At 35.8% G+C, this 15,208-nt stretch overlaps 1 protein-coding gene across 1 annotated transcript in view; it reads right to left on the bottom strand.

Annotated features, from left to right (window-relative positions):
* Positions 1–1,126: 1,126 nt before the first annotated feature.
* The window catches only part of Nagk (N-acetylglucosamine kinase), a 58,874-nt gene continuing 44,792 nt past the window's right edge, over positions 1,127–15,208 (bottom strand). The window contains 6 exon segments of the mRNA XM_069338318.1: positions 1,127–3,726; positions 11,148–11,310; positions 12,402–12,499; positions 12,501–12,576; positions 13,657–13,780; positions 13,907–14,017. Coding sequence (XP_069194419.1) covers positions 3,421–3,726; positions 11,148–11,310; positions 12,402–12,499; positions 12,501–12,576; positions 13,657–13,780; positions 13,907–14,017 — 878 coding nt within the window. The 3' untranslated portion in view covers positions 1,127–3,420.

The raw sequence follows: 15,208 nt of genomic DNA, 5'->3' as shown, positions 1-15,208 counted from the left end.
ATAGACCAGTGTCATTAACATGCATTCCATGCAAGATGGTTGAAAATGTAATTGGAAAAAGGATTGTGGAACATTCGGGAGAGAGTAAATTTTATTACAGAGTTGTGCTTCTCTGAAGCACGACTTCAGAGAAGGAAAATCAAGCTTAACTTTATTGATTTTTATAACAGGGTCACCAAAATTATATGAGAAGAAAGGATGAGTAGACTTCAACTTCTTAGACTGCCAAAAAAATTTTGATACAGTTCCACACAAAGACAAGTGGGGATAACAGGAAAGGGACTGGGTAAAAAGAGTACAGTACTTTGTGAACAGGAAACAAAAAGGTTATAGTCAGAGAAATTATGTTAGGCTGAAAAGGAGTGAAAAATATATAAATATAAAATGATTGTAAACATTTTTCGCATCGCTGAGCGGACTGTGAATGGCCCAGGGAGCCCAGAAAGTTTATGGTTAGAAACGCTTGGAGAGGCAAGACTGCACTCATAATAAGCTTGCCCTTTTGTACCTCCATTACATTTACTTTACATTTTTCAGAAAATTAATCCAATTACAACTAATTTAAACTGCAAGATATATTTTTCAAACTATCTCTAAAACCATAATTACATAATGTGGCTTTGAAAAACACACAGCACAACCAATATAAGCAAAATGAAACACACCAACGGGATACATTAATAAATGTCACACAGATTCAATCATTGTTGCAAGTCGAATACATCCTCGAATTCCTCCGAAGTTGGACTCGTGCCCAAGATGCAACAGGCATTTTCCCCTCTGAATCATGACACTGAGGTTCTGAGGCTGGAACAATAAGCTTTTTGCTCTCTGGTCTTTTGTAGTTCTGATAAATTTTTCACCTAATTCTTTCAGGAACATCAATGCACATTTTCCCTACGAACTGATCAGAACAAAGCTCTTAACAGTATGCCAGACCTCTATTTAATGGCTTTCTGCATTTACCTGAAAGAAACACCACCACCCACTTCACTTGTGCTGTGTTGAAGGTAGGTACTGGCCAGTGTGGAAGCACATGTATAGTCCCACGCCACTTGCTTACCATCCCTCCAAGGAAGCAAGTGACCCTGTCTAGGCATTTCTGAGGGATAATTAGATAAAGATAGTATGGAAGGTATTTATGGAGCACAGTAAAATATTGAATATACATAATATATTTAAAAATACTTACATAACAGATCTCATTCCTCAGACTCAACACATTCTATAATGCAACAAATAAATAGTTGAGTAATGAACACACAATTTTTATTGATAATACTGTACTGATTTTGTTCAACATTAATTTTTCTATTGTAATGTTCATTCAAGTTATGAATTACATGCAGTATTGTATAATTCTGTATAAAATTGGTGTCTTCAATAAGTCAGAAGTGCATGAATAATATGAATAAAACAACAGTTTCTTACAATGTTTCAAGCTGCTTACCAGTTTCTCAAAATACGTCTTTAACTTGAGGTATACAATACAATATCTTTCTAAAAACCTTAATCCTAAACAGTAAGTTACCAATCCATTGATAAATGCCAGGCTATAGGGAAATTATTGGGCGATAAAAATTTAGAATACTGTACTGTAGTACATTACATTGGATATAAAAAGTAGGTAATTTGTGAAAGGTCTCAAAATTTCAGCTTTGCCTCCGGTAACAAGACTTACAGCAACTGTTTGGTCAGGTGTAAAAATGGACTGTTCAGCTCCTCCCTCATCCCTTCCAAAAAGCTCTGTTGGAATAGCCCAAATGGCATGCTGCCACAAAAAAAAAATAACCTGCCCAATGCCATAAAAAGCAATCCTAGGCTTAATATATGCTATATTAGGCTTGATTTAGTACTCTACTATCCCAGGAAAATTAAGTTTGGTTTTTGGACACTTGATATTCTTACACTGGAAATTGTAAAACTTTTCACTTCTTGATTTTACAAAATTCACATGCTGTACTGCACTGTACTTGCTAGTCAAACACGAATGTGAAATTCTTTGGCAAATATTGCAGGCGTTTCTTTTGGAGTCTTTAATACATGAGGATGCTGCATATAAAATGTCTGAGTAGGAGCATTAATTACCGAACAATAGATTCTAGAATATAGTAATCATTTACAAATAACTTACATGTAAAATTGTTCGACATTTCGAACGTGCTTTAAAAATGTGCATTTCTTAAAACTTATGCCTTGTTAAGTAGAGATAACAACTGTGCTTTAGACCACTCCTCAGTTTGCAGCATAAAAAATATTTTTGAAAACCTAAACTCACAACATAAAAGCATTGTTGAGTGTCCTAACAAGGCTGTTTTGTGCTGGTGCTAGTCATACTTTACTACAATGGCTCTTCCAATACCCAGTGATAATTCATCTTCAAATATTTAGCATAATTTTTGTTAACTACTGACTAGATAGGTTTCAAAAAGATAACCATGTCTCTTGAAAAATTACGGGTATTTATGATGTTCTAATCTATGTACAAACATCTCTCAAAATCCATATATATATCACCAATATTTGAATAATACTATTAGGATTGAACATAGATGAGGGTTTTATCACTTGGATTTTGACTTAATGTACAGTATCCGTGGCATACAGTTTGATGTCAATTGCATCAGTTCCTTCGTGAATTGAATTCCTTTAAAATTTATTTGTGCCAACAAAAATATACAATACATAACTCGGGTACAAAACAGTTACTTTCTCCTTAGTTTTCTTGCATCAACTGAGACTCTATACATAAATAAAAAGAAAAGTATGTAAGAATGTAACAATCTTCCTTATTGGTGGATGTGTGAAACTTCGTGTTAAAATAACTTGTCTGAAACCTCAACTTGAGTGTTATCAATATTTGTAAGAGCACCTTACATGTATTCTTCTATACTGTACTTGATGGCAGCACTAAATTCCTATGTATACAAAAATTTAAATCTTACAATGTTTCTACAAACTATTAAAGTACTGTATACAAAATTTTACAAACATTAAATGTAATGAAAGGTATATCATAGTAAAAATATACATTTGACCTATGTCTGGAAGACTAAAATGCTCAGAGGAAAAATCAATGTATCCTCTATATTTAGACAATACTAACAGTAGGAAAAAAAGATTGCTTTCATTATAACAATTGTGGCTCAGTATTTATTTTTCATTTAATTACATTTAAAGATCCTTGTTCTAAGAAATTGTCTAATGATCATTCTAAATATAAATACTGTACAGTATCTTGTAATTATAATAAGATCAATACTTATAAATACTGAAAACCCACACTATGGAAGTGTAAAAATGAAAGCAAGTTCTTTCCTAATTATTACACCAGTTTTGTAGGGCGATATGTTACAGCTCATTTACACTAACAATTAGGTTCCATTCACTCTTATCTCGCTCATTCTTTAGAACCGAATGTTAGTTGCAGTCAGCTGTGCAGGTGTTACTTCCATTTGCAATCCTACTTGAATGAGTATCTTTTCTCATTCCATTGGCTTGTCCATTTGCAGCATCAGGTACTTTGCCATTTAAGCAATTATTTACATTTTCATGTTCATCGCCATTGGCAGTCGTCGAGATGCTTTTGGTCGAGATATTAGAGGCAGTCAGTGATGCAGGATGAATATACGTGAAGAACGGAGAGACATTCTTCTTGTAGTCACGGGGCATATCATAATTTGCTTTAAGTGCCCCCAAGTATGAGGCTCCCAGAGCACTTGTCACCTGTTTAGAAAACAAGATATAACAAAATTTATTATTTAGGAATTACATACAAATTCTGTAAATATATGAAAATGTCGGCTACATCTGGTAAGATTACACATCTCTAGGAAGTAGATACATAATCAGTATTGTTTATGATCTGATGTTATTTTATGATCATTGTTGTCATGTTTATGATCTGTGCCCTGATATTTAAGATAACTACTCTTTTGCTACACAATCATTATCCTATTGCAAATCTTTCATGTCAGCTAAGACTCCTTTTCTGTACATCTTTTATTAACTTCCAGCACTTGAAGTACACACATCAAGATTTGCAAAGCAATAATACAAATAATAACTACAGCATATTACTTTTAAAATATTCAAAGGATGATATTACCGGTTGCTTAGTGGGTACAGTAATTGTACCGCATTTCTGGAATACCTCTCTTAGCAACATGCAAGAAAAATTTTGCCATAATGGTGCCTGGAAGATGCTAGAAAATGCTCAATCTAGCCTGTGAAATTTTCAAGTTGGTTCATTCATGTATACTTGAAGCCCTTGCCAGCACTAACTGGCATCACAGGAATGCCAAGCAGTATTCTCAATAACTACTTGTTAGCCTGTCAGGCCATCAGCCCAGAATACCACCAGGTGCTTCACTAACTCAAATTTTCTCACATTTTACCTGGCTGGTTCTTATGTCAGTTATAGGCAGGCAGCAACCAGGATGAACTTGTTTCTTTTTTTCACTGCAAAGCTTTTTTAGCTTTTTTTCACTGCAAAAGGCCTATTGGCCCATGTGAGGCACCAGCTATTTATAGCTTGGTTGAGGTATAAAATTCTATCTACATCTCTAAAGGAATATCTGTTTTATATGTTTGAAGTTGGAGGCCAGATGCTCGAGCATGATCTTGCTAAGCTTTGCACAGTATTTGGTCTCTTTGGGGAGATGGTCCAACCCGTTCTCGCAAATTTAATAAGTCAATATTGACTTATTAGTTGCGTGCATAGGTGACATACTAAACATAAAAGTTTCCCTTGAAAATCTTCATAGAAAACACCGACCTTACCTAACCTACTTAGTATTTTAAAATAAGCATCTTATAGCTTCGTAATTACAATTGTTACTTAACCTATTATAGGTATAGGTTAGGTAATAATTGTAATTACGAAGCAATAAGATGCTTATCTTAACATACTAAGTAGGTTAGGTAAGGTCGGTGTTTTCTATGAAGCTTTTCAAGGGAAACTATTATGTTAAGTATGTCACCTATGCACATATTTAATAAGTCAATATTGACTTATTAAATTTGCGAGAACGGGTTGGATGGTCATAGGTAGGTCAGAGTCGACCTTCATGCTCCCACCTTTACATGAAATAGCAAGCAACATTGTTTTCCAATCTTCCTAAATGCCAGACTTAAGATTCATCAGTATATAATTTTCCGCATGATGATTAAATGCTAGTTTGTCATGTGTAGTTTATATATGAAGACAGTGAACTTTTAAGTACATTAAAGATGATTATAGTGGGAAAGGGAAGGTGGTGGTGATGACAATGGATGTAGATGTGGTACCCTGATGGTGGAGATAGTTACAGCAATGAAGGCAATAAGTAGTGATGATTTGTTTCAGTGTTGAAGATGGTCATGTATAGATTAGATGGTTACAGTTAAGAAGATGAATACATTGATCAGAGTTGTGGAGGGAAAATGGTTAGTGATGACACTAGTGTATAGGCAAGATGATTACAGTGAAGATAGGTAGTGAAAATATCCTCCATCACCGAAGCAATACCGTATATAATTATTGAACTTAAAAAATTTTCATAAAATATATTTCAAGCCACTTTATTTTCTTATAAGCCACCTGATTGTTCATATTAATTTTGGAACCCCAAAGATCAATTGCATATTATCAAAATTTATGCAGTGACTCTTTAAGAAAGTTGAGCGTTACCTTCTTACCTTCTGGATGTGGCTGCTTCATTAATTTTATTTAATTATTTCTTAAGTATGAGAGACTGGCTTGATGATAGCCAAAGGTGCTCCCTTTCCCTGACAACAAGAGTACTTTAGGCTGCAATATGTTGAAATTATTATATGGAAGAAAGCCCTGTTATAGTGTAATTTCTCCTGCAGCCATGCCATAAGCTCAGCTTAATGCTGTCTTACTGAAAGAACAACATCATAATGGTGTTGCCTTTTAATATCACCAGAATAGTCTCACATACTTTCAAGCTGGTTATTATCAGTTTGCTTCCACATAGACACTGTTAGTTAACTGAATTAATATGTTCTGCCAAACAATGTTTAGTGTTGTTACTCATGCCTTAATTGATAAATGTTTAGTGTTGTCAGATATAACTGGATATAATAAGCATTAACTCTGCACTTGTCATTTTCACTATACAGTATTCTCTGCTACAATAATATTTTCGGTGTGTGATGTAAAAAACACATTTTGGTACAGTACTGTTCTTATATCCTTAACAAATACTATTATGTGCATAAACTGATGCATTTTTATTAATTTCTGATTCAAGAGACTTGTTAAAAATTAAACTGTCCAGTTTATCGTTATTATTATTAATTATTAATAATATTATTATTATTATTATTAGAGAAAATCTGTAAGAGCCATGATAAGGGTTTGAACTTTTGTAGTGGGTGTTCCCACGCACACGCCCTAGTCAACCTGGCCACGACATAGTATAAGGATTGCAACCTGGAGTTCTACTGAACATACAAAGTTTTCCTGAGGCTTCTACTGAAGTTGGACCAGGATTTTCACACAATCCCCCCCTCCCCCAAGCACTCTGGCTGTTATGCAGGAATGTTCTACCTCCGACATTCCTCTTTCAATTCAGAGTAATCACACTAATGTGACTGCATCAATGAGTAAATACGTAAGAGCCATGATGAGGGTTCGAACCTATGCAGTGGATGTGTGTTCATTAGAACTCCAGGTTGCAATCCTTATACACGTCATGATCTAGTCGCTAGAGCATGCGAACACCCACCGCATAGGTTCGAACTCTCATCACGGCTCTTACAGATTTTCTCACTGATGCAGTCACGGTGAGATTATTCTGAATTTTATATTATTATTTATTCCTACTGATTTGAATATTGTATTGCAGTTATGTTATTTAATACATCAGTGTGATGAATACAGTTCAAACATTCATCTTGGTATAGTTTAACAAAATGAGTAGAGAAAAGTTGATATTGTAAGATACTGTATTAAAATTACGTATTATGAATATATTAGAGAAATGACTAGAAACTGTACAATGGATATAAATGGTATATAAACTTGAAAAGATAAGTGATCATAATGATCAATGCTTTGTCAACATTTTTTTCTTTGAAGTTTTTCAAGGTTCAATTCCATGCTGCAATTCCCCTCTCATGCTTGAGTTCTTCATGGATGCTTTGGCTCTTAGCTGGGGCTTTGTCTCTAGCATTCACCATGCCAGTCAAGGTCTGTATTCTCTCCTTCAGCGAGATCATATCAGTTTGCGAGCTAGCTGCATTTGGTCTGCACTGTGGGCAGACCCACACTTCATCATGATATGGATGTTTCACGATTCCATTTGGTTTCATCATTTTCCTTTTTCCCAAGGGTTCCATGATCCTGCTGCACTGCTCTCTGGTGATGTTTTGTCTCAACTGAGGCAGTTTCAGTCTGTTTTTCCATGTGGCTCTGGACTATGAGTAGTTTGGCTTCTAGATTTGGGGTTTAGTTCGTCTGCGTATGTTCCCTCATTTTCAGATCTTGAGGCATTGCTAGTGGAAGTTATTTGCCTGGACTGGGGCCGATAAGATTTAATCGATTTCTATCTAGTTCTGACAATGATCGAAAAGGCTTGGCAAACACATCTTTTTGAGGCTCCACTTTTCCAAGCATATCAACTCAACTCTCATTGATGATTTGAGACTGCTGATCTCCACGTGTTGAATTTTTTGGCCCGATTTAACCACATGCATAACGGTTAGGTGATTAACCTCATAATGGAGACGGTATGAGGTGGCTTAGTGGGCTTTTCATCTTTTTCTCTCTCTTTGCCATCTTCAATCTGTAATTGATGCTCTCAATTGTTCTCAGTAATGTTTTATTGTGGCTGCTCTTGGACTGCCACTTAATGTCTGCTATTATTGCTTCCTATCATGCAGCCTTGGAAGAGCCTCTTGGTGGCATTTGGCCTGTCAGAGACTGGGCATTGGGACATTGATCCTTGGATCCAACATGAGGTAAATGCATGGTAAACTTCCGGGGGTTGGAGTCACTTCTGCTTTTGAAGAGGTGAACCATTGGGTGATGCAGCTACTTAATGTTAGCGATCCCTCCTTCTTGGTTATCTCTTGGGGACTGGAGCAGACTGGGGTGGTGTATGATGCCTTTATGGCCACTTCCTCAAGTGACTAAAGGCCTCTCTAGAGGTTGCCTCATCTGGGCCTGGGGTGGAGACTGTCAAGGCTTGGATCCCTGTCATGACTCTGATTCCATCTTTTGACTGTTTAGGGAAGTGTCTCCTTTGTTGAGATACACTGTACCTTCCCCTCTCTCCCTTTTGGACATCTGTTGTAGGCCTGGGGGCAAGCTCTTATGCCTTCTGTTCCACATGGAATGTTTTTTCCAACTTCATCATGATATGGATGTTTCATGATTCCATTTGGTTTCACCAGTTCACCTTCTTTGCAGGTTTCTGTTCTTTCATCTTTTTCTGGCTGTGGTGGGAGTGTACTTGCTTTGACGTGAAGTCTCGGTCCAAAGCAGAAATCAGATGGATCTAGCCGTGTTTAGATCTGGACCTGGACCTCCCTCCTGGTTGTATGACTTCTTGGCTTCCTCTTGGCTAGCAGACATTTCCTTATTTCATTAGGGTACTGACATGCTTTATGCTATTCCAAAACACTCAAGTGGCATGAGATGGGGATATGCAGCTTTCCTTTTGAAGCACTTCATGCTTCTCTTTTCACACTGGCCCTGTCCTTGAATGTGGGCATGTGGTAGTTCCTTGCAAGCTTGCCATGGACTTAAGTTGCACAGGTCACAGTGGGCCATGGGGCCTACTTTGGGTTTGTCGTGCATGAAGATGTTAGTAGTGCTGTGCTGGGTACTCAAATCATAAAGTGTTGCCTTAATAAAGGCACTTAAAAGTGTACCATTACCCCAAAACCCATCCCATATTCAGATTTTTACCCAATAATTAATAATGCTATATGCCAACTTCAGACAGCTAAATAGCTAACTACAATCAATAATAAATTGTGACACAAAGTGAGGTATCCCTCGTGGCCTTTCTTATACAACCATAATTACAGGGAACTTTAAAAACCTAGTGACTTATTAGTCACAAGAATGCTTGATGGGAAAAGGATGCTGCCCCTTATTGTCCAGTATACACTTCCACTTGCAGCTATTGCAGATTGTAAAACTTTTAATGGAACGCCTTTATTGAGAATACTATAATACGACTATTCACTTATCAATTCCCTTACAATGAATGTCGATAGCTAAAATTTTATGCAAATCAAATTCCTTCAAAATAAATAAACTGACTGACTGACTGTGTCTGTATAAGCATCTTAAGTGACAACCAAATAGGATAAGCCCTTTTGATAATTGGTGTTCTACTACTTACACAGAAAAAGAATGGAGCAAGAAAATAAGACCACAGAGTAAGGTAAACTAGAAAACTAGTGATACATAATTTAAGGGACAAGAACAATAGAGTAGGTGTGGTTCAGCAGTCGGAATGTAGCCTTTAAAAACTACAAAGAATATCCACCTACCTTAACTTACTTCAAAAGAATGAAAATAACTGAATGAAGGCCAACTAGGCTATTTAAACAAATTACAAATGGAATAATGTGATTATACTGTAAATGTTTTAACGTTTCCATTTTACTCGAGCCAGAATTCATAGTGCACTTAGACTAGCAACGTATCATAAATATACAGTACTGTACACTGTTGTTTTTCTGACTATTTTTTAATTTACAAAATTGTCAATGGTACATTATATGTAGCCGTTAACCTAATTTATTATTTTAATACTGTACTGTTAGTGATATTGGCAATGTTATAGCACCTTTTAATGCAAATGCACAAAACACAGTATAATACAGTACTCACTCTTACACAATGTGCTTGATACATCCTCAATGATCATACTAGTTTATATAAAAAAAATAAGTATACTGTTTATTATATGTATATATTATATACATATTATGCAGTGTATGACAATATTTATATAATTTATACAGTATTTATAAACAAAGAGTATTGCCAGTACATATTAAACTTTTTTGCAGTCGTGCATTAATTATCTAGTCCAACGCCATATTTTTGGGAGGGCTCTCTTCGGTGGCTCTGTGAGCTAGCTGTCTGGTTAGCTCCTGGCCCATTATGCCTCACCAGGCGCTTGTGAGTTGTTATATATATATATACAGTATATAATTATATATTGATATATAACTACTTTTATGTTCAGAAACCACAAAACAGAAAAACAATGAAATTCCTTACAAAGAATTCTAGCGCAATTGTCATTAAGCAGGAGGCACTGGTAAACTGAAGAGTGCCTTACCCTTGCCCAACCCATTCTCGCACTTTCGTATAGTCAATATTGACTTATTAAATACGTGCTTATGTGACATACTAATTTATTGTGAATATTTTAGTTTACCTTGAAAAGCTTCATAGAAAACCCCAACCTTACCTAACCTTCTTAGTATGTTAATATAAGCATCTTATTGCTTGGTAATTACAATTATTACTTAACCTATTATAGGTATAGGTTAAGTAATAATTGTAATTACGAAGCAATAAGTTGCTTATCTTAACATACTTAGAAGGTTAGGTAAGGTCGGTGTTTTCTATGAAGCTTTTCAAGGTAAACTAAAATATTCACAATAAATGATTAAATCAGTGCATATGTGACATATTAAGTCAATATTGACTAAGAAAGTGCGAGACCGGGTTGCTTTGCCACCAGGAACCATGCGCTCTGTCAACCCATACGAGCATCAACAAATTCCCCAAGTGGGGCAAAGTTTGTAAACCGCATCAAATTTTTTAAAGAAATTGGGCTCGAATACCAAAATATTTGTAAAGTGGGGCATTCATAAACCGAGGTTCCACTGTATACCAAATATAATGTGCTTAGTTTTTTATCTGAAATAATCGAGTTGCTGAATAGCAATCTGAGCACTCAAGTTTATCAAACTTTTTACCGAGACACTAGCCTTATTAAATATCTAACTTGGCAGTATATTTTACTAAGATATTGTACTAGGCCACTATTATTGAGAAACTCATGAAAGATAATATAATAATGGACAATGTAATCAAAAGATGATCATTGAGAATATATATTTATGCCATTCTTTTAGAAGAAGAACAGCTTCAAAACAACACTCACTGCACCGACCGCAAGTCTTAGAAGTTTAAACTTGGGGATGATCCGATCCTTTTTCAATTGTGGCTTTGCTCCATCCACAAAACCTTCACGCAAGTATTCCCAAGATTTCCAAACGGATCCAGAACAGACAATTTGAAGTCCATCTTCTGAAGCCAGCAGATCCTGGGGGTTAGACAGTTATTTCAAACTTAATATTTTTGGATGCAATATGTCTCTTACTTAAAACTTAATTAATGAGTCTTTATATTATCATTAATGAAATTTATAATTTTATTTGGTAATAATTGCCAGAGAAATCTCAAATCTTAGTAATCACAGGGATTTTTAAGCAGAATCCCATTCTCAAATTTCTTTAGTGAAAAATCCTAATTCAATGTGAGCTGTTGTCTAAAGATGGTTATAATACAGTAGATCTACAGTACAGTATATGGATATAACGAAGTTAACCTAAACCCATGATCAATTTCTGTTATTGTTTTTTATTGCTTTCTATGTGATGAAGTTATTGTGCACTAGTGCCCTGAAGCTATCAGCAAATTACAATTTGGTGTTTCCCACCTGTGCTGAATCTCTCTCTGGATGACATTACCAGACAGAATAACAAAGGAATGAACTGCAAGACACTTCTTTGGTCAGTGTCCCCAAAACAGATTTACTGTATGTACAATATACGTGTATGTATTACACTGTACAGTATTTAATGCTTTTTTACATTTATTTGTACATAAATTATATTATTAAATGCATTGTATAAACCAAAGTGAAGCAACAAGCATAAAAATCATCTAAATCTACCATCTTCTCTTTAACCACTATGTCAACAACTACACAACTCAGTGTTTTGGCAGTACTGCATATCATTATTCTTAATCTTAATTATTCTTGTTTAGCAGCATTGTAATGACGAAGTAAATTTGAAATGCACCAAAGAAGTGCTTACAGCAGTTATTAGATTTCTATAAATGTAGCAGAGATGGTGATTTTCATTGTGCATTACACAAAGTGTGTGCTGATACTTGCTTCTTGACATTTGGAGTCAACAAGAGTAAAAAAAAAGTTAAGAATATAATTTATATCTTATCTATAATCTTTAATGTTTACCAATAACTTGGTTAATTCATGGTTCATATATGATTTACACCAATCACAGTTAACAATCTATAATATGCCTCTAGCCCTTAATTTACCTTCCATATTTAGCTATAATGCTGTGCAAATATATTTTATTTGTTTCAGAATCAAATTTACTCACCTGGGTGCATATTCCTTGAGAGCGCAGAAATGTGACGACCCAAAGCAAATCCACCATCGTAGAGAATGCGAGCACACATAGCATCCCCATTAGCTGCCTTCCTCACTGATCTTGGCAGTTAAGCTTGCAAATTTGGCCTTTTGAAATGTTGAATAAATATGCTCTAGCATCCCAAACCTGCAATGAGTGGTTTAAACTACAATACAGTATTCATTTATTAAAATTTTCACTCTAAAGGATTGGTTATGTCTGATAATTTAGAAAATTAAGTCTTCGCACTTTGTACTAAAATTATTACCTATTGTGGAATTTCCTATTTGTGATTACTGCTCAGATTCTTGAAGGCAGTACAGTATTGTATTTACAGGTGCAGCACACTGTGTGCTACAAGAGATCGGTTTGGAGTGATATGGTGTACTCTCCTAGCTGTGACTGCAGGGTAGAGTTCAAGCTCTTGCACTATGCCTTTTCTACATTTTTCCTTCCTGTATTCCACACTGAATCCTCAGTCTTCATGTTTCTTTTCATATCTACTCTTGAAACTCACTCACTCACATCATCCACACACATCACTCCTTCCTCTCTCCCCCCCCTCTCCCCCCCCCCTCTCCCCCCCCCTCTCTCTCTCATAATGCAAAACTATTTTCTTACACCTATGGCTTTGGGTTTCTATCTTCCACCCATGGCTTCCTGCTCTGTTGTTGCTCATCCTGAAACTATCAACCTTGTTTATTCTAACAATTCCCTTGAACATGACACCTTGTTTGACTCAGTCATATCACTACTCTCTCCATTCTCTTTTCTAGTGATGCAGTCAAACTTCCCCAACCTTTCTCCATATCTAAGCCCTTCAATTCAGTTTTCTATCTTATAGTAAATCTCTGTAGGCTTACTTTTCTGGTATTTTTATGCACAGTCTCCATGCAGAGCTGAACACATTAACAGAGGTCTCATAAGTACTATAGTGTAAAATGCTTTGAAAGAAATACGTACTGATGTTTTCTAATTTTGCAAATGCCACTGACATTATCTTACTGATATTGAGGCCTTACAAATAGATCTACATGAGCTCTATAAATGGTTGGAAGATTGCCAAATACTTCTTAATACTGAAAAATATAAGTACCTTGAAATACTATACAGTAACGTATTAGCAAATTAACACTGACAGTATATTTCTACCTTAGTATTTCAAATTTCTTTGATTCTTTTCAAATAATTTAATGTTTCTTTTTACTCACTTTTCTGTTTACTTACCTATCCTTCAATTCAAAGTGGGTGAAGACAATGTTACGCAGCTTGGCAGTACAAAATGGTGGATCAATCAAATTATCTTCTTCGTCGAACAGAATCTTAACAGCTCGGGCAGCAATCCAGTAAGCTGGTGATTAAATTTAAGTTAAGGATCATGGCAAATTGCTTTGTGATTTAATTGCATATAAAATAAATATTATTGTTCAGTACTGTATAGAAAAAAAGGGGTACAATACTAGCAATATGTCCTTACCTCCTCCTTCATCACCAAGCATGTGCCCCCAACCCCCACAGCGGAAGGTTTGGCCATCTGGATTGAGGAGCAGAGCATTGCTTCCAGTTCCACTGATCAACACAATCCCACCTTGAATGCAAAGGGATAAAAATTCTTAAGTGGAAGTTATTATAACACACAATAGGATAGCAAAAATATTCACATACAGTACTGTATTGTATAATCGTAGCCCCGTCAATCTGTGTGAGTGTTACATTCCTGGAGATTCAGTTTCTAAGTGATCTTAACTTCATATAGGAAAGCTTAGATTAGACAAGACACCTCAATAAATAACACTTTCAACACTTAGCATTCCAGTGATGCTAAAATACGTCAGTCTGTACTTTAAAAGACATGTTCTGATTAATGCCTAAATGTGTCGTTCATCTCGAAATTCTTCAAAATCACTACAGTATTGGTATTTAATTTAACATTTTTTATTTTATTTTTTTAGTGCAGAATGGGATTAGCTTATCAGGGGGGGTACTTATACTCTATATAAGTATCAGGGCCCCCTGATACTTACCACCAAAGTATCAGGGGGACCATCTAGAGATTATCTTGACCAACTACCCATCACTCAAGATGAAACTGGTATTTCCTCTGAATTTTCTGTTTTGCAAATCACCTGCCAGAAAATTGTGAAAGTTATGTATGATTTTATCTTCACAGCAATATAGAGTGAGTATTGTGCAACTCCACAATATGCTGACTAATTCCTGGGTACCTACTTACTGCTAGGTAAACCAGGGGCATTTAGTGATAGGAAATGTGCCCAACCATTTCTGTCCTGCCTGGGATTCGAACCCGGTATTCTTGATTGTGAGTTAACAACAAACTCAACTACTACTGGGACCCTAATTCAGTTTGCACTCTTTAATGTTTCTTAAACTTGGCTAATGATGTACTTATGTGATCTGTTCTTTTCTGTGGATTTCTGATTCACTGTGTGCAGAGGTTGTCTTTGCATCAGAAAATATATGAGGAGGCCTTGAACACCTACTAGTGGTTAAAAATGAGTGGCTGTCCCTGTGATGCCAAGTAGAGCTTGGAAGGGTTCCTAGGGATTATGAATTAATCTTTTAAGTCATTCCAGATTATCTTGTGCTTCCCTTACACCAGTATGATCCACCAAGAATGTTTGGAAGGATCATAGTTCTTAGATTAGGTCAGGGTTATCTTTGGCCAGGACTCCTTTTGGGTAATGTTTCAGAAATGATTGGCAGTTCACATACATCGAAATACTATGCATATTAGTGGCTTTGTGAGAATGTAAGAATG

The sequence above is a fragment of the Procambarus clarkii genome, chromosome 39 (assembly GCF_040958095.1).
Source record: "Procambarus clarkii isolate CNS0578487 chromosome 39, FALCON_Pclarkii_2.0, whole genome shotgun sequence".
In the NCBI taxonomy this organism is placed as follows: Eukaryota; Metazoa; Arthropoda; class Malacostraca; order Decapoda; family Cambaridae; genus Procambarus; species Procambarus clarkii.
The sequence above is the reverse complement of the archived record's forward strand: the minus strand, read 5'-3'. Positions and strand labels throughout refer to the sequence as shown.